A 25893-nucleotide genomic window follows, 5' to 3' on the forward strand; every position below is an offset into this window, starting at 1 on the left:
GCAAATGATAAAGTGTAGCCAATGTAAAATATATTAAATTGCATATACTGTAGCATGTTAATGATTCTAATTTATTCATTAAATTAAACACATCACATTTTAGTATTTTATTTAATCTTCATTAGAACTCCTCTTCATGCAGCAGCTTTCAGAAATCACTTGGAATGTCTACAGCTGCTATTAAGTTTTAATGCAGATGTGAATGTTGTGGATCTTTCAGGCAAGACACCATTTATGACTGCTGTTGCGAAAGGCCATTTACAGGCTGCAGGTATGTATTACAAACAATGATCCAGTACATTTTTTTATAAAACCATGGTCAGAAACAGAGTTAAAGTAATAAGATTATTTAGCAGGTGTACTAAAAGACTATGGGGAACATTTACTTACCTGGTCCAGTCGCGATCCAGCGGCGGGTTCTCCAACACTGATTTGGGTTCTGCCGGGATTCACTAAGGTCCGTGCTCCGATATTTGAAAATATTATATACATTTGAGTATAAACCGAGGTACCAAACTTATTGGGGCACTTACCCGTCCCGTAGCGTTCCCCGCCGTGCATTGTCCGACGAGGATTCAGGTCTGTCGCTATTCACTAAGATCGTGAGTCCAATTTCCTGCATGTACCGCTTCCGCTGCTGAAGTTCACCTTCTTCTTATCGGTGCCTGTGAGTGCTGATCTTGTGACACAATTTGCTTTTTAAATTCTGCGGTTTGTCCGAATCAGTTGGGTTGTCCAACATCCACGCACCCCAATTTGTGTCTCATGCAAGCCGCCGCTGATGCGACACAATCCAATCGCGTGCGCCAAAAACCCGGGGCATTTCAGGGGAAAACAGGAAAAAAATCGCAAAACACGACGAAAATGCGGCGTTCGGACCCTTAGTAAATGTGCCCCATTGACTTTAGTATAAGCCAAGTGTGGGAAACGCTGCAACTACTCTTCGATAAAACATCCAGCAGCAGCCCCCCATTAATAAAATGTCCACCATCAAATTGGTGAGTCTCTCCAGCAATAATATTTAAAAGGGCCTCTTCGTTGTTTGCTTCAATTAATTAGCCTCCAGTAACCATTGGTTGTGAATGTGCAAAGAGCAGTTTTAACAATGGAAATGCCACGGTGCTTTTTAGCAGTGATGTAGAGTACCAGATCTTCCCCAGATGATCTTATGAAGTCATTGGCCCCTCCTAAGGAAAGACTATAATTATTGTGATCCTCAAAAGTCAATTCAGCCCTTTAACACTGCACCTGTTTTCCACCTTAATGACTAGGCTATTTCTGTAAGCCATAAGTTTTTAGATCTACATAATTGTATGAGGTCTTGTTTTTTGGTCTTGTGAATTCTAGTTTTTAGCAGCAAAATAAATGATACAGTACAAAATACAAAAACTACATTGATCAGGAACAAGTGAAAGGAAGACCCTGCCTGTGAGGGCTCACAATCTATGGTTTGTATATGGAATTGTTGATGGATACACAAGGTAAGGGAGCATGGCAGTGCAGTTATTGCATATTCTATGCAATCCTTAACCGATGGGTTCTTTAGATTTTGTTTAGAAGGTTAAAGATAGTCTGACACATTTTGGTAGAGAGTTCCCAGTTATGGGGATGCATGGAAGAAGTCCTGGAGTTTAAAATGTGTAAGACCACAGAAAAGAATATAGAGGAATATCGCAGTGAGCGGAGAGGAAATCCAGGAAAGGCCAGATTTTTATTACTTTGTCCTGCCATGTGACATTATTGGTAACCGGCAATTGCAGCTACGAGGTCTCTCCCTCTACACCCACTTCAAGTGCAGTGCAGTCCATGCTTGACTGCTGTTTCCAAGGGGTTAAACAGTTAGTGCCAGGGTTTGGCTGTAAAAATACAGCCCAGCACTGGGTCCAGCAGGACACCATATCCTGTCATTTTCTTATCATGTGGCGCTGTAAAAAGGGATTGTATCAGAAGAAATACCCTGAACAGTCGCTATGAAAATATGCTATTGTAATATAGGCATGGCTTGCTTTATACATTATAACATTAAATCATGTTTTTTTTCTTTACTAAATGTAGAAATCCTAATCAAAGAGAACAAAGTGGATCTGACTGAAAAAGATGAACTGTCAAATACACCACTTCACTTGGCATGCATTTCAGTAAGTAGTATAACATTTCTAGGCAACTGGCTATTAAATAGTATGTTGACAGATATCAAGTAGATATTGTTTCCACTATTGGAAGTATACTTTTATATAGAAAAATTGCCTACTTGACATTATGTAGTGATAAATTCAAAGGGGGTTATTTATCATAAGACAGGCTCTTCGAACAGTTCCATATCTACTTTTGGAGCTCTGCTGTCCATCAGATTCATTAAAGTGGCTTTGGCCCTTTAATAAATGTTCTTATGGTCTATTTTCTGTCTGGAAATTTTTTTCAACACAACCCAAAAGTCTCAAAATGCATAAAAAGTCTCCAGCAGAGGAATAGAGTAGCTATGACACTTTTTGCTAAAGTCTCAAGTCATGAATATAGCTTTTGCATGATGCTCTAGCAGTAGTTTATGCTTACTCCAGATTAATGCAGAGGTGCAAATAGCCCTGTGAGACTTTTAGTGGTGAAAAGTCCCAAAACAGCCTCAATGGGGCAGATTTACTTACCCGGTCTATTCGCGATCCAGCGGCGCTTTCTCTGCAGTGGATTCGGGTCTGGCCGGGATTCACTAAGGTAGTTCCTCCGACATCCACCAGGTGGCGCTGCTGCGCTGAATTTCCCCGGAATGCACTGATCTTCACCAAGCCGGACCGAGTGAAGGTAAGCACGAGTCCCGCGCCCCTTTTTTTTTTTTAAATGCGGTGGTTTTTCCAAATCCATCGGGTTTTGTTTGGCAACGCCCCCGATTTCCGTCGCGTGCGTGCCAGCGCCAATGGGCCACAATCCGACCGCGTGCGCCAAAATCCCGGGGCAATTCAGGGGAAATCGGCGCAAATCAGAAATATTCGGGTACCACGTCGGGAAATCGTGAATCGGGCCCTTAGTAAATGACCCCCAATGTGACTACTTTGAAACTTTCTTACTCCAAGAAAGCCAAGGAAAACCAATGATAAATAACCCCACATTCTTGCAGTTTTTGAAAAAGCTTTTGAAAATTTTAAGGTAATCTGTCTTTTACAAAGCACCTTTAAGCAGGCTAAAACCCATTTGACCCAGTTTGGAGGATGCTCCTGGTATCCTATTGGTTGTCTATATTTTAGAAAACTGCTGAGTATAAATTATTTAAAAAATATTATAACCTGTGTAATCTGCCCCTTGGCACAGGTATATTACTTTGACATTGTGTCTGACTTGATATTGAGTTTATATTTTCTGTGCCCGGTATAGCCCTTATTTTCATACTTATGGATTGATGTTGTATACTATTATCACGTGGTACTTTCTACTATGGTTATTAGACTGACCACCACCATGCTGTTTGTTTTTGTGGTTTTAATGTGTATGTTTTTAATGTCCAATTTTTGATTGTCTATATGAATTAATAAAGGTGTATATTTTGAATTTATTTTTGGTACTTGTAGTATGACGTGTGATCTCATATGTTTTCTGTTGGTATTTATAATCTGCCCCTTGCCCTATCTCTTCTCCTTTGACCATTTATCTGAAGATCATGCAGGGAAAATGCTCGGCTGATCCTCATTCTGTGTAATCAAAGTCCTGGCTGTGTATGTGAAATAAAAGAGAAGAAGCAGGTTTCAGAGCTCTTTTTATGAACTATTTCTCACTGCTGAAAAGTTGTGGTGAGAACTTTTGACAAAAATGCTTTATGCTTTGGGCATTTATGTTGTAGTTCCCATAGAAACATAAAAACATTTTTGTACTCTTTTGGCATTTTATGGTGATATACAACAGTATATAATAAAGAACACAGCTGAAAACAGGATTTAGAGCAGCTGTAAATTTACCAAACACCCCCCCCCCCACTCCAAAAAAAAACCTCCTTCACCTGCCTCAGTCTGCCCCTCTATCTTTCACAGTCTCTACCAGTCAAGTCATATTGCAAAACAAAACAAAAGCAGTCACTCAACCACTCCATTAATGTAACAGTCGTTCTTCAATTCCCCATCAACAACCAGAAGCACAGCACCTCCCATTACACCAATCGCCTGAGTTCATTTACACTTTCAATACCATCCAAATAGTAACCTGGCAGATCAAACTCACTAAACAAGGGATTTCCAAAAAACCTCAGACATAAATGCACCATATAACAGATATTACTTCCATCTCACAGCACCTCTAACACTCTCAAAGAAACAATCTCCAATGTCAATGAGTAAGACTGTAGGGCATTCCAGATGTAAAGGAATGTTGCAGTTTAAATTCATCCTGAAGCCTTCAATACCACCCTCTCTCTTCAACTCTGTATCCACTCCAGTAAGAACAATTCACCCAAAAAAGGAGTACTGTATATTGTGTACATGCTATAGATCCTTTAAATCAGTAAAATATTGCCCAATTTTCAGCCAACCTCCTGAATTTACCAGCTTCTATAGTATCTATTGGAGGTAATCTATTACAGGAATGCTTCAAACACTTTTGGCAACACGTGGCTCCGTCCTCCTGGGCCCTTCTCACAATTGCTGGATCAAATAGTACGCCCATGCTTTAGATAGTGCTAACCCCCCTCCTCCTTCAATTACTGCAGCCTTTCCAACTTAATCCTAGAAACCCCTTTTTCCACACTAAATCCCTAAACAAAATATTATGGAACCAGTATCTGGGGATTCAGACAAGCACCTTATGCATATGTATAAGGCATAAAAATAATAGGAATCAAAGCGTTCTAACCAAGGCAGAACTATTTGTTATACAATACACATGTATTACATTTGATCTTTCAGGATCTGTGAGATGAGTCATGGAAAGATCCTGGTAATGAAGTCCAGGGCTCTTGATGCTGCTAGTTAAGCCAGATTAGTACACCCTCGCTTCACTGCACAAGTGCTGTGGGTACGCAGTGTGCACTATGAAGCCGGGATGCTGTTCCAGCTTCATTGAAGACTTGAGAATGGAGGCACCTAGAGTTCCACATGTAAGTCCAGTTTGCCTCATCGGACTCACATCTTGGTAAGGATATACACCCATAAGTACCTGTGGGAGGTTTAGTGTCCCAAATACATCTGATAGGTTCTCTTTAACAAATACAAGATGGTGCAGGTAGATGTCAGAGTGGCCCTGGTCATGCAGAAGAGAAAGGAAATGAGATGTCTCCTGTATGTCACTATATCATGATCTGTGATTATTAATAAGGAGGGCTAAGGAGAACCAGTATCTACCACTATGGTGTACATTTACTTACCCCTCCAGAGGAGTTTCTGAAACGCTGTTCTGCGATTCACAAACATCATGCACCCGATATACTGCCAGAGGGGCTGGGGGGGTACATTATTAGGGGGAACTGTGAGTGCATAACTTCCTGGGGCTTTGAGAAAATAATTTTCTAGGGCTGCGGGGACATTACTTGCTGTGGGGGACGGTACTTATTGAGGCCAGTGGGGACATTATTAGGTGTGGGGGCTGTAGGGACTAGTTTAGGGGCCCTGTTCAGTATGGGGTTATTTTTTAGTGGTGAGGGCATTGTTTAGTGTGGGGGCACAATTAGAAAGGGGTTCTCTATTAGGAGGCATTATTCAGTGCAAGTCACATTGTGGGGGAATTAGTAGAGACCACAGGTATTAAGAGTAGGTTGCATTATTACATTTGCTTACCATTTGGTGAACTTGTGAGGAGGTAATGTACAGGAGTGGACACTAATAAAATGCTTAATACATATGCACTGGGGCTCGCGCACTGGAACTTTTATGACCCTAGCAACTCCCCTGGTCACAACTAATACACTGGATGCATGGTTCTTTTCCTTTCCCCCTGCTTTCTTCCTGATTGGCTGCCACATTATACTAGATACATTGTATTGTAAGAAGATACAATGGGGCACATTTACTTACCAAGTCCCTCGGAGTTCCCCAAAGTGCATTGTGCAACAACAATGTGCTGTGCTGCGATTCATTCAGATCGTGCGCCCGATATCCTGCATGTGTTGCTTCCCCGCTCAGGTCCGCCGGAGTTCACCATCTTCTTCCTGGTGTATGTAAGTGCATTGGATGCGACACAATTTGAATCTAAAACCCCGCGCTCAGTCCGAATCAGTCAGATCGTCTGATGGCACGGCCCAATTTCTGTCGCATGAAAGCCGGCGCCACTGCGCCAAAATCTGACCGCGTGTGACACAATCCCCTGCTAAATCCCTGTCACAGAGGCGCAAAACCCGAAAACTTTGGGAAGTCCGACGGAAATGGGATCCTGGGACCCCTAGTAAATAAGCCCCAATGTATCCAGTACACAAGCCTATGACACTGTGTGTCAGATTTACTTACCCGGCCCATTCGCGATCCAGCGGCGTGTTCTCTGCGGTGGATTCGGGACAGCGAACTGCCAGCTCCATCCCAAGATTAGGCAGCCTCAGAGGCATCCATGCATACTGCCCCTGCTGTTTCCTGTCCATTTCGCCTCCACGATCCTCCACAGCATCCACCAATGTCTCCATGCGCAACTTTTAACTGTCTATACCCCAGACGCTGGAGCGTCCATCTTTTGTTCACATAGGAAATCATTTCAGCGCCTGAGTCCATTTGGGGTATGTCGCCATGCCATTCTCTAGCCTGCCGCTGCCTCTGCATGCCGTCTTCTATAGTGTCAGGGTCAATTATTGGATGTTTTAGATGCTATCTAGCCTCATTCGGTCACTCTGTCATCGCCATGCTGTTGCCCATAATTTTGGCATAATGCTGCGATTAAGCAGCCTCAGAGGCATCCATGCATGCTGCCCCTGCTGTTTCCTGTCCATTTCCGTGGTGTTTCCATCATTTTCTGAGGTTTCCAGGTGTTTGGCCAAGCTTCCCTGTGCAGACCCTTGGTCCCATTGAAAATTGCTCGAGTCTCCCATTGACTTCAATGGAGTTCGTTATTCGAGACGAGCACTCGAGCATCAGGAAAAGTTTGTCTCGAATAACGAGCACCCGAGCATTTTAGTGCTTGCTCATCTCTAGTGCAGACCCTTCTTAAATACCTTTACAAGCAGTGTCCACTAGAACGTACAAAGTCCAACAGAAAACTGCAAAATGCAAATCACTTAGTTACTGTACCCCATCATGTTTTATTCTGTAACCTCAAGCACAAACCCATTGATAGGATGGATGGCGTGTCAAGCAGCTCCTATAAAAACAAGGTAAATACCTATAAATACTACTCTCAACATATCTTAATAGAAGACAAACTTAAATATAGATACACACAATATCATAATTCTTATAAAAGCCATAAGAATATGTGTACATTAGTACACTGGGGCACATTTACTTACCCGTCCATGCGCGTTCCCCGTTTCGGAATGTCCGACCGGAATGCACATCTGCCACAATTCAAGAAGATTGTGTGCCCGATATCCTGCATGTGCCGCTTCCCCGATCAGATCCGCCGGATTTCACCTTCTTCTTCCTGGTAGATGTAAGTGCTACAAATCAAAAGTGAAATCCCGTGCTCAGTCGAATCAGTCGGGTCATCTGACGGCTGGCCCCCTGATTTCTGTCGCATGAAAGCCGGCGCCAATGCGTCAAAATCCGATCGCGTGCGACACAATCCCCTTCTAAATGCCTGTCCGGCGCGATCCCGAAAAGTCGCAAACCCGACAGAAATGTGGCTGCGGGACCCTTGGTAAATAAGCCCAATTGTCTTCCAAATAATGCCTGACCATATAAAAGAACAATTCTACTGACAATGGGCCAAATCTATTAAACTGTTTTCTGTCCTACTTTGCAGTGATCGGTCGGGGTATCACTAATGAGACCACCACAGATCATGAGTATGAGTGGTCAGATGGGATCCCAAGTACCTCCGATAGACCCCTCGTTGCTCCCTGAGATTAATGGATCAGACAGCCTTGTCTGACTGTTCTGCTCCATACATCTCTTTGGAGCTGACAGAGCCTGACAGAGGGCCTAACTTGTTTGCTGGGAAACCCCCTTTAAGAAGTGTCTGCGCCAGTTTTGTGTAGCAGCTGCACTGTGTCCGACAAAAAAAATGTGAACCTAAAGGGGTGTCAATTTTGTTGCGTGCAATATGTCATAGATGCACCAAAAAGATGCAAGTGCAAAGTGTGCCAGTATTCAATAATTTGGCACACCATGCACATCGACTTTTGATAAATCTGGGCCACTATATTTTTTATTTTATTTATACTATATTATGTCTGGAGATATTACACTGATTCTATAACCTAATTTAGACTGTTTGGAGACAGTGGGAGGTTTTCATAATTGATTTTGCTGGGATTTCACATTTACCTTTACCGGCTTGTCTAGTCTATTTAGTCTATAGGACAATCAACCAATGGCAGAAGAAATTTTAAGACTTTTGTTCTAAACGCCAGTTTTAATGAATTCCCCCTACAGTCTATTTAATGGCACACTGGCAAGCAGCAGGTAACAGACTGTAAACATTCCTTTCTCCAGCGCACCCAAGCCTGTGGATTGGTTGGCTGTGGAGTTTGGAGTGTACCTCAGACTTGGTCCAGTGGTTAGGGGTTAGCTAGTAGGAGCCAAGTAGGGTTTTGTGGCTTATGCAGCAATCTAGATGGCAGTCTCTGTGGTATTAACTCATAGAGGTGCTAGTCTCTCACGGGAGAGATCTGGTCTTGTCTCCTGACAGGAGCTGAGAGTACCACCTACAATTCCAGTCAGAGAGAATATATTTATATGCTCAAATTTGAGGATTTCCCAGTGTGACCAAGGTTCTGTTCCTGACTCCGTTGTCTGCCTTGACCTATTGCTATGTCCCTGACTCTGATCCCGTGCTGCCCCTTTGGACCTCCTGCCTGTCCCTGACTACGAGATTGCCTGCCGTTCCTGTACCTCGACCTTGGCTGCCACCGCGGACGAGTCACACCTGTGGAACGACCTGGTGGTACCACGCCACAGCAAGACCGTTCTGCTTTGCGGTGGGCTCTGGTGAAGACCGGGTGCCTCTTAGATTCCGGGTGGTGTTTAGGTGTTGGCTTGTGTCATCATCTGCGGTGGTTAAGAGGATCCACTACCTCCTATCCTGACAAATATGCATAGACCATTACTATGTGTGGAGAAGTGCTGGAGCCATGTAGATGCATAATGGACCATTAAGAGGACAAGGAGAGAGCACTCTTGAGTGTGGGGGTGCCTTGTCAAGTGATCCACAAGTTCCCTTCAAACAGTGGAAAGGTGTCTGTCCTAGTCGCCTCAATTCTCTCAAAAAACATCAGTAGGTTGATTCTGTTCTTAGGTCTGGAGATTTCCATTTAGCTGCTATGTGAATTCTTGTCGCTTAAGCTATAAATTTGACTAAGTGATGGGCTGTTTTTAATGTTTTCTGGTTTATTTCCTATTGGGAGCACTGCTGGCATTACAGATGTTGTGTTGCCTAACAGTGAGCGGATAAGGGTTTTCACAAGGTTCCAGAGGGGCAGTGACACCAAATATGGGCCAGATCACCCAGGGCATTGCAGCCTGGAAAGCAACTGTTAGGCAAGTGGGGGTTTATACAGGCAGTCCCCGGGTTATGTAGAAGATACGTAGGTTTGTTCTTAAGTTGAATTTGTATGTAAGCCCCAGCCAAAAATGTTTTGGTCTCTGTGAAAATTGGATTTTAAAAATGTTGGATTGTCATAAGAACCAGGAATAACAATAAAGCATCATTACAGACACCTTTGATAGCTGTGATAGCTATATGATGGATCAGTCCCTGATGATTCTGGGGTCACATACTGTGATAATAGTCGGCCCAAGTCTGTTTCCAGCAGAACACTCACAGAAAGGTCAGGTGATACGCCGACCTCCCTCATGCCCCTCCCTGCACCCCAGTCCAAATACACCTTGGCAATGGGCAGTGCCGCTTCTGTTCCTCCAATTCTAGAACCAGTAAGGGTTTTCCCTGATATCAAATCCTGTGGGGACACCAGATCAGGCCGTACAAGGGTCAACTTATCCCCAGTGTCTCTCAGTCCCAAGGCCATGGCCTGACCTATGGTGACAGGCTGTAAATTATCATGGGACCTCCCACCAACCCCACCCAAAAACAAAACAGAAGAGGATGTCAGAGACAGGCCTGGGCCTTTCTGGTGCTGTGGACACATGGCTTTGAAGTGCCCCGGCTGTCTGCAAAGATGACATAAATAGGGTTCACCCACTGATGTGTAGATTGGAGTATGGGCAGGTGCTCCCTTGGGTGCAGGGGCAGGGGTAACAGGGATGGTGTTTGTCTTACCTCTTTTCCAACCAGAAAGTTTCCTGGCTTCCAGAGTCCGATTGTTGCTGTACTCAACTGCCAGACCAGCTGCCAGACCAGCCTCCTTTGGCTTCCGGTCATGGATGTGCTGCTTCCTCCGGGCAATTCCACAAAACTGTTTAATGGTGATTTGCTCCTTCAGCTGCTGGAAGGGTCCACTGGTCCACTTCTCTGAGAAGGGCTCTCATTTGGTCAGTCCAGCTGTCAGCAAATCCCCGCTAAAAATCAGGAATCAGGGGTCAGGTTGTTCTGACAAACCAGAGCCTGTGTGATATCCTCATAGGTTAGGATAGTCTCACTAGACAAATAGCCAAATATTTCCAGGGCCTTCCCTCTGAGATGAGGGGTAAGGTACCAAACTCATTGGTCCACAGGTACATAGTACTGTTGACAAGTTTTTTCAAAAGCTAGCAAAAAAGTGTCCAAGTCAGTACCTTTATCCTGCAGGGGAAAGTCCTCAGTCCGCAGCTTTGGCACATGGTTCTCCGGCAACACTGGACTAGCATGAGCAGACTGTTGTAGCTGGAGCATCTACAACCGGTGTTCACGATCCAGTTTGGCTTGCTCCCTCCATTCCCCAGTCTCAGCTTCTTCTCGTTTGCATCATTGTGTAGCCCAGTGATGGCCAACCTATGACACGCGTGTCAGTGCTGACACGCATAGCCATTTTCAGTGACATGCGGCCGCCGGAGAGTTAAGTTTCATCCTCAGCTCCTACACGGCCAGGTGCAGTAGCCGGGAGGCTGAGAGATTGTCCAGCACATTGTAATAAATAGATTATGTGGAAAATCCCCATATACTGCCATACTGTAGTACATGGTAGGATCAATCACACAACCTAGGATTTAAGTACCCTAGAAGTTAAATAATTATACATATTTATTATTTAAACTATAAATATCACAAAATTATGTTTTTTTTTTGTCAAGGTGACACACCACCCGAGTTATGCTCGTTTTTTTGGCGAATTTTGACAAACCAAGCTCAAAAGGTTGCCCATCACTGGTGTAGCCTCTGCTCGCTCTCCCCACTCTGCAGCAGCCACTAGGGTCTTATATGCAGCATGGTTGCCTGCCTGTAAACTGGACACGGCAGCTTTCAAGATGGCCACCGAGCCCATTAGGCCATGTGGGTGGGCTGGCAGTTGGGACTGACCACTGGCGACTGACTTCTTGGGGAGTCTAAGCAGAGCTCCCCCCACCTCGCAAAATAGCACCTCCCACCTCCTCCTGGTCCATCTGCGGTACTGCATCGTCCTCAGTAATATCCACAGCGGTGGCAGCATTCTTTCTGCCTTGGTTCCTACCGACCATTCCTACAGCTGTTGGTAACTAACAAACAACTGCAATTTGTTGTACCTCATACTTACTGTAATTGCACTATGCCTGTGTCTAGTGCTGTATTGGTCTTAAGATCCCAACAAAAATGCTGCATCTTTAGTGTCTGGGAGTATGAATCACAAACTCAAACACACTATTATCTCAATCCCACCGCTTCCCACCAATGTGAAGGAAACTGTGACGTTTCGGACCCCTGCAGGGACGCTAGGTCGCTTAGTTATCCTTTTATAGACACTACCAGAACACAGGAAGTGATTTAAAGTTCTAGCCTCAGTGAAACAGAACCTTATCAAACTGAATAAGCTGCCACCAGTTCTCCTTTAGTATAAACCCGGTCTGTAACGGGATTATGTAGGGTGAGGAACCAACCTGGTAGCATGTATATGAGCATGTATATCTGCACTTGATATTAAATAGTTTCCCAGACAAAGACGAGGCGCGTTCAGAGATGACTGATTATATCAGGTGCAGACACACCTCTGTCCACCCCCAGGAGGGGTCATGCGTCCCTGGTATTGTGTCCAGAACCCTGGAAAAGTCATAGCTTCTCAAGGGGAAGTTGTAGGGTCATGGTACTGGTATCATTGGATCCAGGTGAATCCCTGGATCGCATTGATACCAAACCTGACCCATGGTCCTAGACCCAAGGATGCTAGAGCCTCGGGGATTGGACCACTATGATCCCCTGAAGATAACTATCCAAAAATGTACAGTTATAGCCAAAAGTTTTGAGAATGATACAAAAGGTAATTTTTACAAAGTCTACTGCATCAGGTTTTATAATGGCAATTTGCATATACTCCAGAATGTTATAAAGAGTCATCAGCTTAGCAGCAGTTAATTGCAAAGTCAATATTTGCCTGGAAAATGAACTTTTTCCCCCAAAACATATTTCAACTTCATTACAGGCCTGCCTTAAAAGGAGCAGATAACATCGTTTCAATGAATGCTCCATTAACACAGGTGTGGGTGTTGATGAGGACAGGGCTGGAGATCAATCTGTCATGATTAAGTAAGAATCACACCACTGGACACTTTAAAAGGAGGTTGGGGCTTGGCATTATTGTTTCTCTTCTGTTAACCATGGTTATATCTAAAGAAACATGTGCAGTCATCATTGCACTGCACAAAGCTGGCCTAACAGGGAAGATTATTGCAGCTAGAAAGCTGCACCTCAGTCAACAATCTATCGCATCATCAAGGAATTCAAGGAGAGAGGTTCCATTGTTGCCAAAAAGGCTCCAGGGCGCCCAAGAAGGACCAGCAAGCGCCAGGACCATCTCTTAAAAGTGGTTCAGCTTCAGGATCGGGCTACCAGCGGTGCAGAGCTTGCTCAGGAATGGCAACAGGCAGGTGTGAGTGCATCTGCACGCACTGTGAGGCGGAGACTCTTGGAGCAAGCCCTGGTGTCAAGGATGGCATGAAAGAAGCCACTTCTCTCCAGAAAAAACATCAGGGACAGACTGATAGTCTACAAAAGGTACAGGGAGTGGACTGCTGAGGACTGGGGTAAAGTAATTTTCTCTGATGAATCCCCTTTCCGATTGTTTGGAACATCTGGAAAACAGCTTGTTCGGAGAAGACAAGGTGAGCGATACCACCAGTCTTGTCTCATGCCAGCTGTAAAGCATCCTGCAACCATTTATGTGTGGGGTTGCTTCTCAGCCAAGGGAATCGGATCTCTCACAGTCTTGCCTAAAAACACATCCATGAATAAAGAATGGTACCAGAATGTCCTCCAAGAGCAACTTCTTCCAACCGTCCAAGAACAGTTTGGTGATCAACAATGCCTTTTCCAGCATGATGGAGCACCTTGCCATAAAGCAAAGGTGATAACTAAATGGCTCAGGGAACAAAACATAGAGATTTTGGGTCCATGGCCTGGAAACTCCCCAGATCTTAATCCCATTGAGAACTTGGGGTCAATCATCAAGAGAAGGGTGCACAAACAAAAAACAACAAATTGTGACAAAATGCAAGCATTGATTGTGCAAGAATGGACTACTGTCAGGATTTGGTCCGAAGTTGATTGAGAGCATGCCAGGGAGAATTGCAGAGGTCCTGAAGAAGAAGAATCAACACTACAAATATTGACTTGCTGCATTAACTCATTCTAACTGTAAATAAAAGCTTTTGTTACTCATAATATGATTGCACTTGTATTTCTGTATGTGATACAAACATCTGACAAACACACATAAAAACCAGAGGGCAACAGACCATGTAAAAATATAATATTTGTGTCATTCACAAAACTTTGGCCATGACTGTAGTTGCCCTTGGGCTGAGATGGACCATAACTCCATAACTGTCCCTAATCAATGTATTGTTTTAAGGGTTTTTATGACTCTTTGTCTCCTATTTGAAAATGGAGGGAAAATCAGCTCTGGTGTCTCCCATCGTAGAATTCAACAAGAAGGGTGCCAATCCATGTGCCTGATCTCCTACAGCTGAAGAGGCCTTCTACAAATTGAAATCCGCTTTTGCCTTGAATCCAGTATTCACTGAGCCTGATACGAACAAACCCTTTCATCTTGAGGTCGATGCGTCTTCCGTAAGAGCTGGAGCGGTGCTCACCCAGAAAGGGTCCAAGGGCCGAACTTCCACATGCAGCTTCTTTTCCAAGACCTTTTCTCCAGCTATTTGATTGGAGACAAAGAGCTTTTGGCCATCAAACTTGCTCTGGAAGAATGGTGGTATCTTCTGGAGGGAGCTCTCCGTCCGTTGAGTGTGTACACTGACCACAAGAATTTACTGTACCTGCGCCTGAATCCCAGGCAGGCCCGGTGGTCATTGTTCTTCTCCCGCCTCGAACTGCTGATTCATTTTCATCCAGCTGACAAGAATGTCAAGGCTGATGCCCTGTCCCGTACCTCAGATGGTGTTGGAGAAGAACCGGCGCCCTGGCACATAATTTCTCCTGACCTGCTTTGCGGCAGACTCTGGTGAAGACCAGGTGCCACTTAGACTCCGGTCACAGTTGTCGGGTAGTACCATCTCCCGCAGTGGTCCAGAGGGTCCACAGACTCAGAGCCCTGACAGCATATTGTAGTTGGTAGAATCTTAATATCAATGTATGTGATACATATTTTGGATGGTACAGGTTGGGCCAATAAAATGACATACATGTAGTACATTAACAAATTCATTCGCAATCCAATGAGCCATTATTTCTGTTAAAGCTTATTAGGTTAAAATGATCACTATGAAGGGAAATTCCTTGAGGGATGTTTGTTCCACAACATGGATAATTAAAAAATAGCTACTAGTCCCTTAGGAACCTTTGAAATGCTATAAAATTAAAACCTGATTAAAATTAAAATGTTTCTTATATTTGTTAATATATGAATTCTATGAGGGGTGTAGTTTTCAAAATAGGGCCCCACTTGTAAAATTTCCATTTGTTGTGTTTTTCAATACCTCAGGCTGTGCACTTTTCATAACGGGTTGTTCTAATTATTAGGCCTTTAAAAACCCCTCAGAACTAAACTGGTGCCTAAAAGTTTGCCAAATTTCCTTGAAGATTTAGAAATTTGCTGTTAGGAACAAATTATACTAACATGAAGCACAGATGGTAACTAATGTTAATTAGTAAATAATTTGGATGCTAAAACAGTTTGAAAAGCAATCAATTTCAAATTTTAAAAAGCACTAATTTTTCCAAATTTTCAGAAATTTTTCGCTTTTTTATAAAAATATTGCCAAACATATCAACCAAAGTTTCCCACCAAGTAGAAGTGCAATGTTTCATCAAAAAAACAATCTCAAAATAATGGGGTAAGTTAAATAATTCCAAAATCATTACCACATAAAATGCCACGTCAGATGTAAATGTTTCATTGCTTTGCTATGAGATGTTGTGTGTTGACAAAGTGTTTAGATTATCAGGGTCCAGGTTTATCTACTCTTTCATTTAGCCTCTGAATATTCTACTTGAATCTGACACATAGAAATAGAGAGATGAGACAGATGAGATTCTTAAGATAAGATATAACTAGGTGCATTGCCAGGGTGGTAAAAGCTCTGTGGCATGGGCCCCAATGCATATGTATCACACTTTCTGTAATGCCCACTCATGTACATAGCCCCCTAACATTTGGTTGTGCAAACAACTTTACTGATGGTATATACAGCTGCAAAAAACACAGAAAAAATCCCTACTTGTTACATAAAGCAACTGCAAAATAGGTGTCCTCTATCTTCTCAATTTGGCCCTGTATCACCACGTCTCCTCTTCAACCAAATTTCCTTCCCGTGGAGTTCACCATACAGAGATCTTATTATTATTAACACTCTCTCCAAAATGCTGTAAGGCTGCGTTCACACCTTTGCCATGCATTTAAACAATACAAGATGCCAGGTGCTCGTAGTAATGGCCTCCACACTGCCCCCCAGTAATGTCCCCAACCCACCCCTCCAGTAATGTCTTCACCCAGCACCTCAGTAATGTCCCCCACACAGCCCCCATAGTAATGTCTGCCACACAGCCCTCCCAGCAGTGTCTCCCATACAGCCACCCCAGTAATGTCCTCACACAGCCCCCCCAGTATTGTCCCCCACACCCCCCCCCAGTAATGTGCCCCAAACACTCACCCCCTCAGTAACGCCCTTTACACATCCCCCATATCCCCCACACATTCCCCCATCAATGGTCCCATACAATCCCCCATTATTGTCTTCACACAGCCCCCAGTAATGTTCCCCACTCATCCCCCCAGTAATGTCCTCCACACCCCCCATAGTAATGTCCCCCACATATTCTCCCATTAATGTTCTCACACAGCCCCCCAGTAATGTCCCCAACACAGCCCTAAATTTACACACTCCCCCCTTAAAAAAAAATCAGGGAAAAGCTATTGACTGGAGGACAACCCCTAGGGTAGGAAATGCAGCCTCTACTCCTTAATGAAATGTCCTTTGGGTGAGCCCCCCTTTACCTAAATTTCCAAAGCTGAGCCAGCCTTTACTGAAATGTCCACAGTAGAGTCCCCTTTTACTGAAATGTCCACCGGCAGGGTCTCCTTTTACTGAAATGTCTAACGGCAGGCCCCCCTTTACTGAAATGTCCACTCTTGATGCCCTCCTTTAATGAAATGTCCCCTCCAGCTCTGTCTTCTCTTCGCTTCACAGCTCTGTCTTCTCCACCTTCTCTGTGCGTATCAATATAGCCTGCAATTAATCATATTAACCCCTTATCACCAACACTTATTTTCAACTTAAACTGCTTTTCCCCATGAAACAGGCCCTATCCACAGTTCTCACTGTTTTTTGTGCTGCTATATGTTATTGGACATTATAACATATATATATATATATATATATATATATATATATATATATATATATATATATGTGGCCAATAACATTTAGTTAGCATGTCTTTAAAGGTAGTTTAATGGAATGTTAAGGCATACCTCCCAACTTTTGGGCGATAGAAAGAAGGACAAAAAGCCCCTCACCTTTTTCTAAACCACGCCCATTGTTCCACCCACAAGCATAGTATAATATCGACTTTGATGGTCCCCACATGCTACAATGCCCCTTACTTTGACAACCCCCTCCCCCATGGACCCGTATAATATGCCCCAATTGTAACTCTACAATATATAAAACTCCTCTTTAATTTTATCCTCCTTTTTCATTTGGTTTTCCACTTTTATTTATCTCCCCAAACTGACACATAATACAATCTGTACTTCTACCCCCACCTCCCCTCACATGGTATGGTCCGTGTTCTCTATCCTCCTCTTGTAGCCGCCTGTCCTCCTGTGGCATCCTGTCCTCCAGCCTCCTCCTGTGGCCTCCTGTCCTCCATCCTCCCCCTGTCCTCCATCCTCCTTCTGTCCTCCATCCTCCTTCTGTAGCACTCCTGTCCTCCAGCCCAGGGCCGATTCTACCATATTTGCTGCCTGAGGAGAGTATTAAAATGCTACCCCCCCCCCCCTTACGACTGTTCCATTGCCTGCTCCCTGTTTAGTAAATGCTGAAAACTTTACAAAAAATGAACATCCCCACAGACAGGCTCACTTACACTGTGTGCCTGACTACAGGTTCTGAGTCATTAGTGGCATCCTAGTACCTTATAGATGACAATCTCTTCCATCAGTGGGACTTTATTCCGGGTTCTCTGACGTATCATGGCTGAATTCACGGCCAGATATCTTCAGCTCTGTGCAGCACATCTCCACCCCTAACAATATGTCCCTAAAAATACCACAGTCACTTAGAGTAAAGTATCCTGTATAACAACATTGGCTCCTAAATAATATATACCCTTCACAACACAACTGACCTCACTCTCCACAAATATAAAAAATCCCTTCATTATTATATTTTTATATTCTACTGGAATTATAGCATACCAATCAATATACAGCACCCCAGCTTAGTAATATACTGGGGGTCATTTACTAAGGGCCCGATTCGCGTTTTCCCGCCGTGTTACCCGAATATTTCTGATTTGCGCCGATTTTCCCTGTATTGCCCCGGGTTTTTGGCACACGCGATCGGATTGTGGCGCATCGGCGCCGGCATGCACGCGATGGAAATCGGGGCCGTACGAAAACCCGACGGATTCGGAGAAACCGCTGCATTTTTTTAAAAAAAGTCTCGCGGGACATGCACTTACCTTCACCATGTATAGGATCGTGAACTCTGGCAGGCCTCGGCGGACTTCAGCGCAGCAGCGACACCTGGTGGACATCGGAGGAACTGACTTAGTGAATCGCCGAAAGACCTGAATCCACCGCAGAGAACGCGCTGCTGGATCGCGAATGGGCCGGGTAAGTAAATCTGCCCCCACTGTATCCCATATACAGCCCCTCAGCTTAGTAATATACTGTATCCCATATACAGACCCCTAGCTTAGTAATATACTGTATACCCCCCAGATGAAATCTGGCCCATATAAATATATACCGCCCGCTCAGGAAAAAAAGATTCTGCCCCCCCCCCCCACACACACACACACACACACACACAGTATAAAACGTTTCTGGCTCCATATAAAATACACAGCACAATCCTAAACCCCCCCCCCTTCCCGTATAAAACATTTCTAGCCCCATATAAAATACACAGCACAACCCTAACCCCCCCCCCCCCCCCGTATAAACCGATTCTGGCCCCATATAAAATACACAGCACAACCCTCCCCCCCCCCCCCCATATAAAACAATTCTGGCCCCATATAAAATACACAGCACAACCCCCCCACAGTATAAAATGATTCTGGTGCCATATAAAATACACAGCCCTCCCCCCACTATAAAACACTTCTGGCCCCATATAAATAATATATATGTACAGAAGCCCCCCCACCCCTACCCCGTTATATTAGTATTCGCCCCTTAGCAACATTTAATAAATAACAATATAGGAAAAAAATTAAAATTATACTCACCTGCAGGCAGACTGCTCCCACGGCGTGTGCGGCTCCCGTCTTCTCACAGAAGAGCCGTGGCTCTGCACAGTGACACAGGCAGCGTGAAGTCATGACGCCTGTGCTGCTGCATAGAAGGGAGTGACACAAGGAACCAGAAAGGCACCAGGCACGATTTATTTAGCTGGGCGTCCACATTAGAGTGGCAAATTTGTCCGCTCTTTAAAGATTTTCATCTCGCCTCATGGCAGATGCGCCCCTGCTCCAGCCTCCTCATGTAATCTCCTGTCCTCAGACCCTCCCTTAGCCCCGTCCCCCAGAATCCTCCTGTCCTCCTCCTTCAGCATCCTCCTACTGTCCCCCAGCCTGCTTCAGTATCCTCCTGTCCCCCAGCTTCATCTCGCATCCTCCTGTCCTCCTCCTCCTCCAGCATTTTCCTCCTGTCCCCCAGCCTGCTTCAACATCCTCCTCCTGTCCCCCAGCCTCCTCCCAGATCCTCCTGACCTCTTCCTCCTCTAGCATCCTCCTCCTCCTGTCACCCAGCCAGCTCCAGCATCCCCCTGCCCTCCAGTCTCCTCCTCCTATCCTCCAGCCACTTTTGTCCCCTATACTACTCCTGTATCCAGCCTCCTCCTGTCCTCCAGCCTCATTCTGTAGCTTTCTGTCCTCTATCCTCCTAATGTGCTCCCCTGTCCTCCAGGCTCATCCCGTGGCACCCTGTACTCCAGCCTACTCCTGTGGCATCCTGTCCACCATCCTCCTCCTGTAGCCTCCTGTCCTCCATCATTCCCCTGTAGCCCCCTGTCCTACAGACTCCTCCTGTAGCCCCCTGTCATACAGATTCCTCCTGTAGCCCTCTGTCCTTCAGACTCCTCCTGTAGCTCAATGCCCTCCAGCCACCTCATCATGTGGCCTCCTGCCCTCCAACCTCCTCATCCTGTGGCCTTCTGTCCTCCAGCCTGCTCCTGTAGTCCCCTGTCCTACAGCCTCCTCCTGTAGCCCCATGTCCTCCAACCTCCTCCTGTAGCCCCATGCCCTCCAGCCTCCTCATGTAGCCCCATTTCCTCCAGCCTCCTCCTGTAGCCTCCTGTCCTCCAACCTCCTCATCCAGTGGCCTCCTGTCCTCCAGCCTCCTTCTGTAGCCCCCTGTCCTCCAGCCTCATCCTGTAGCCCCATGTCTTCCAAGCAAACACAAAGGCAACTTTGTAATGAATGTAAAATGGGACCTGTTTTCATTAAAAAAATGAGCTTCGTAAGGAAGCTCCCTTTAAATGCTTGAATTTAGATTTAAAATAACCTCTGTAACTCTCTCTAGTTGGAGTCATAAAGAGGTTCAGTAAGCACCATAATATGTATATTCAATGATTTTATCTGACAAAAAGTTCCAAAAGAACTGCACCAGGAATGAACTATTGATAAGAAACTAGCACTAACCAATATGTATCCAGTAAATGTGGTCAGTAAATTGTGTAACATCTGGATTTAAAACCAACCTGTCACCTGGAATATCATTTTTAGATGGTGACAGGTTCCAATAGTCTGCTATACTGATTTTAAAAAATGCCTTTATCAGCATTGTGAATAATTTCAGTAGAACTTTATAAAAGTTTGATTTACATTAATTGGCTCTCTGCCAGCAGTGTGTGGTGAGTTCGGGGGAGGGGGTGTGTGCAGCTGAAGCTTTTGTGTGCCTTTATCTCCTCATGCACTCTTTTTCTTATCCACACCATCCCCCCCCTGCCTGCTCAATACACATCACAGTGTGGAGGGGTGAGGGAATTACATTGGTTTGGAGAAGAGAAGGCCCAAGCACACAGGACGCAGTTGCTTTCCCCTCCCCAGGACTCACCATATGCTGCTGGCAGGGTGCCAGATAATATGAATTAAACTTATATGAACTACTGAAATGATTCAGAATTCTGATATTATGACATTTTTCAAATCAGTAAAGCATAGGCTATTGGGACACAAGTAAATACGGCATCCATTTTGTATGTGTATCATATTATTCTAAAATGCTATTTTCCTATTTTAGAACATGCATTTATTACAATTTTAACAGTATTATTGTTTGCAGGGACATGAGAACTGTGCCTTATTGATCATTGACAAGATAAATAATGAGAACCTTATCAACACAACAAATAATGCCTTACAAACGCAAGTGACAGTAATTTTTATAATTTATTTTTTAAATACAAATGAACAATTGTATAAATGCCTTAAATTCATAATTATAATCATATGCACTCTTGATGTCAATATGGAATACATTAATTGTAATATAGACATGGTAAAAGTAGTGTAAAATATAACTTTACCCACTGAAAGCAAAACATAACATCAAATGACCATAAAACAATTTAACCCCGTAAGGACGCAGCCTGTATGTTAAGGCTCGGTCCTTTTTTTAGAAATTTGACCAGTGTCTCTTCCTGTGGTAATAACTTTTCAACCTTTTAAGATATCCCTGTGATTTGTGAGAATGTTTTCTCATGAGACATTGTAGTTTATGATAGTAGTGTCATTTTGGCGATCTGTTCCTTTTTGGGGGGAGTAAAAATTCAAAAATTTAGGAATAATTTTAAAAAAATTACAATTTCCAAAGTTGCAAATTTTATACTTTTTAGACATAAAGTCACACCACAATTTTTTTTTTTGTAAAAACCTTTTGCCATTGGTCTTCTTTTTATTTCCATTATTTGTTTTACGTTTCCATTTTTTTTATGGATGTGAGATGGTTTGAAGTTTGAAATTGGAAAAATGCAAATTTTTTGGTGATCAGTTCAGTTTGGAAGTGGCTTTTACTATATACCCTCATTTTATGAACCTAACATCTCAAACTATTCAAATCAGCATTTAAGAAGTCTATTAACCCTTTAATTATTTTTCCGGAAGCAAGCGAAAATGGATTTGAAATTTAGAAATTTCAATTTTTGATTACAATTTTTCTCATTTATCCCTTAAATGGACACATTAAAAAAATATTTGAGGTAAATATACATCCCCAAATTTTTGCCATGCTTCTTCCGAGTACGGCAATGCCAGACATGTGGATGTCAACTGCTGCTTTGTCGCACAGCGATGCCCAGAACAGAGTTCGTACTATTGCGTTTTTGAAAGGCCAATTTGGCTGCAAATGTTTTATGGTGCCAAAGTCTAATTGAAGAGCCCCTGAAGTAACAGTACAATAGAAAACCCCCAAAGATGTCATCATTTTGGAAACTAGACCATTCAAAGAATTTATCTGAGGTTGTGGTGCGCATATAAACTCCCAACATGCTGGCCAAAATCTAATGCAAAGTAAATGGTGCAGAGCAAAAAAATGTGTTTTTATCTCAAAAATGTCTTTTTAGTGACTAATATACTGTGTCCAACCCATGTTACTTTAGACAAACAATAGAAACCCCTAAGTAGTGACCCCGTTTTTGGAAAGGGCACACCTCAAAGAATTGATCTAGGGTTGTATGAGCATTTTAACCTCTGAGATGCTGGCCTAAATGTAATACAAAGTGAATGGGGCAGTGTAAAAATTGCATTGTTTTCTCAAATGTGCCATTGTAGTTACAGATGAAATAAGACCAACTCATGCCACGATGGATAAACACCCCAAAAATCATTCTGCGGGTTATTATGGGTGTGGCAATAGGCTACAAGGTGGAGACGCGACAGAGCTTGGAAGAGAATGGTATTTGGAGCACAGACATTTACATTTTTTTTGGCATCATAAAACATTTGTAGATGCCTTTAGTGATCAGTACAGTAGAAACCCCTAAAAAAATGACCCTATGTTAGAAACTACACCCCTCCATGAATAAATCTAGCGGTGTACCCCAAGGATGATGCATAATGGATAGTGAATAGTACAAAATATCCATTATGTCATCTTGTGCCCAGCTCCTGCCACGGGAGACAAACACCCCAAAAATCATGAAGTGGGTTCTCCTGGGTATGGCAATACCCCATATGTGGCAATAATCTACAGGCTGGGCACATGGCAGAGCTCAGCAGGGAAGGCGTGGCATGCGACATGATGTATAAGCTGTGTGCATCAGGGTACAATTATATATCCAGGGACGTGTGGTAAATCCGGAAACACTCCTTCATGCATAACCCTGGTTTGTCAGGGAACATATCACACTGGTATATAGATTCCTTTTTGGAGTACACCCTGCACCTTTTTTGATTCCTTCCCTTGCTGGCAGTTTGGGGAACTTCTCCTGGAAAGTGCTGCCCTTGTACAATGCGTTTTGTGGCCTCGCTTCCAGACGTACTAGCACTCCCCCCTTAGTGGTCTCTAAAAATCAACTTCTTGACTACCACCTGTTGAAATTCCAGGAAAGTTACCCTCTGGTTGGCACATCGATTTAAAACATAAGCATTATACAGTGCCGTCTGCATGATGCGCACAGCCAATTTCTTGTAACACAGCCTCGACTTCCGCATGGCGTTATATGGCTGAAGTACCTGGTCCGACAAATTCACCCCTCACATGTACTTGCTATAATCCAAAATACAGTCCGGCTTGGGGGTTTCTGCAATGGTACCTCGTACAGGGGCAGGGGTGGTGGTGTGCCCATGTATTGTTGTTAGTACAAGGAGATCCCTCTTGTCCTTGTACCTAACACACAATACTGAGTTGCTGCTTAGTGCTCCGCTCTGGTGCCTCCTGAGCTTTTCCCCTAGCAGCAACTTAGGGAGACCTCTCTGATTTTTCCTAACAGTGCCGCATGCCGCAGTTTGTCTTGTAGCGAGGCACTTGAACAGGCTAAGGCTACATTCACACTGCAGTATGGGGGACGTATATATACGTCCGTCGTATATGCGGCCGATATACGTCCCCCATACACTTCTATGGGCTCGCGGCGCCCTACGGGAGCGGTACGGTGCAGCACACGTGTGGCACTGTACCGCTCCGTAGCCCGGGAAAAGATAGGACATGTCCTATCTTTTCCCGTATTACGGCGCCGCGGCCATAGATCGCTATGGAAAGGGGCGGGGGTGAGCTGCGCTCACCTCCTCTTCCTCTCCCCGTGCTGCCGTGTGCCCGCCGTGCTACGGTGCGGCGGGCTCACGGCAGTGTGAATTTAGCCTAACACTGGTATAAGAATTATCCAGGTAGAGGTGGTATCACTGGTCTAATAGTGGGTGCACCAAATCCCAAACTATCTTTCCAGCAATTCCCAGGAAGGGGGGGCATTCAGGGGGCACTATTCTAGAGTCCTTCCCTTCATATACCCTGAACCTAAACGTGTACCCTGATGCACTTTCACACAGCTTATACATCTTCACGCCATACCTTGCTCTCTTATTGGGCAGGTACTGGCGGAACTGAAGTCTCCCTTTGAAATGTACTAGGGACTCATCCACTGATATATGCCTATTTGGAGTATACACTTCCATAAATCAGGCACTCAGATAGTCTAATATGGGCCTATCTTATACAACCTATCATAACTGGGGTCATCTCTGGGTGGGCACTGAGAATTGTCGGCAGAACCTATGAATGGCTTCAAAGCGGATCCTATTCATCGCCATGCGGAACATAAGGTGTGGTACAGTATGTCTGTGCTCCAATAGTTCCTGATAGCGGGCTTTTTAACCAGTTCCATAAGAAGTACTATGCCCCAATACTTCTCAGGACAGGAGACAGGAGAGGAGGAGCATCCGGAGGAGGTAGAAGACGAGGCAGATGACCCAGAAGCAACGTGGCAGTGTACAGTGGACAGGGCCGCATCTGCCATGAGGCGGGATGAAAATCCCGCCTCAGGCGGCAGATTGCTGAGCTCTTTAAGAGGCGGCACATAGACCAATCGCCGCTCACCTAATGGTCATGATCTCAGCATCACAGCCGCTCGGTCCCGGACCGTGTCGCCGGCGGCCGCGGCTAGCTGTCGGCACAGAAGGAGAGTCTCCGCCCACAAGGCCCATCCGTCGTCATGTTCCTGCCCCTCTGCACAATGATATGCGGCCCGGCAGAACATCAAACCCCTCCACAACTGCCGCCCATGCCTCCGGTCCCGCCCCCGGCATTCGCTGTCAGAGAGGAGGAGGTTTGTTCCACATAGGCTGCCCGGGCGCCCGAGCACTCCCGCGCGCACACAACCCCTCCCCCCTTGCAGAGAGGTGGAGGGAGCGTAGTCTGTCCCTGCCCAGGCCCCCAGTGATGTTCCCCCTCATCCGTTCCCGCCCGGACCTCTGCCCACCTAGTTTGCCCGCCGTCTGGTCACATAACCAGACCCGCCGGGCAACATCTACATGGACAAGTGGAGCATGGTGCAGAGGAAGACTACCAAGTCTGGTAAGTATATGTACTGTATATATGTACACGTGTGTATATGCTGTATATGTTCATGTGTATACTGTCATGTGTATACTGTATATGGTCATGTGTATACTATATATAATTGTGTATGATGTCTATATACTGTATATATGTGAGTATGTTCTGTATGTGCATGATTATAATGTATGTATGAAGTCTATATACTGTATGTATGTTTGTATATAGGGTGTATATATACTGTATGTCTATGTATATAATGTGTTTATAATGTACATGTACTATATAAAATGTGTGTCCTGCATGTAAATACTGTCTATGGTGGGGATCCTGCCTATGTATACTATCTATGGGGGCCTTGCCTGTATATACTATCTATGGGGGCCTTGCCTGTATATACTATCTATGGGGGATCTTGCCTGTATATACTATATGTGGTGGTGATCCTGCCTGTATATACTATCTATGCGGGGCGCCTGCCTGTATATACTATCTATGAGGGGCACCTGCCTGTATATACTATCTATGAGGGGCGCCTG

The 25893-nt window shown here is 44.5% G+C and overlaps 1 protein-coding gene across 3 annotated transcripts in view; it reads left to right on the forward strand.

The window, feature by feature from the left end:
- Nucleotides 1-25893, forward strand: part of ANKRD44 (ankyrin repeat domain 44) — a 377775-nt gene that overhangs the window by 301871 nt on the left and 50011 nt on the right. For 2 of the 3 annotated variants that reach the window (XM_072120895.1, XM_072120896.1), the window contains 3 exons: nt 126-271; nt 2056-2138; nt 21149-21231. In XM_072120895.1, coding sequence (XP_071976996.1) covers nt 126-271; nt 2056-2138; nt 21149-21231 — 312 coding nt within the window. The remainder of the gene's footprint in view (nt 1-125; nt 272-2055; nt 2139-21148; nt 21232-25893) is intronic. The other variant, XR_011849377.1, reaches the window with a different exon arrangement.

This window comes from Engystomops pustulosus, chromosome 8 (genome assembly GCF_040894005.1).
Source record: "Engystomops pustulosus chromosome 8, aEngPut4.maternal, whole genome shotgun sequence".
In the NCBI taxonomy this organism is placed as follows: domain Eukaryota; kingdom Metazoa; phylum Chordata; class Amphibia; order Anura; family Leptodactylidae; genus Engystomops; species Engystomops pustulosus.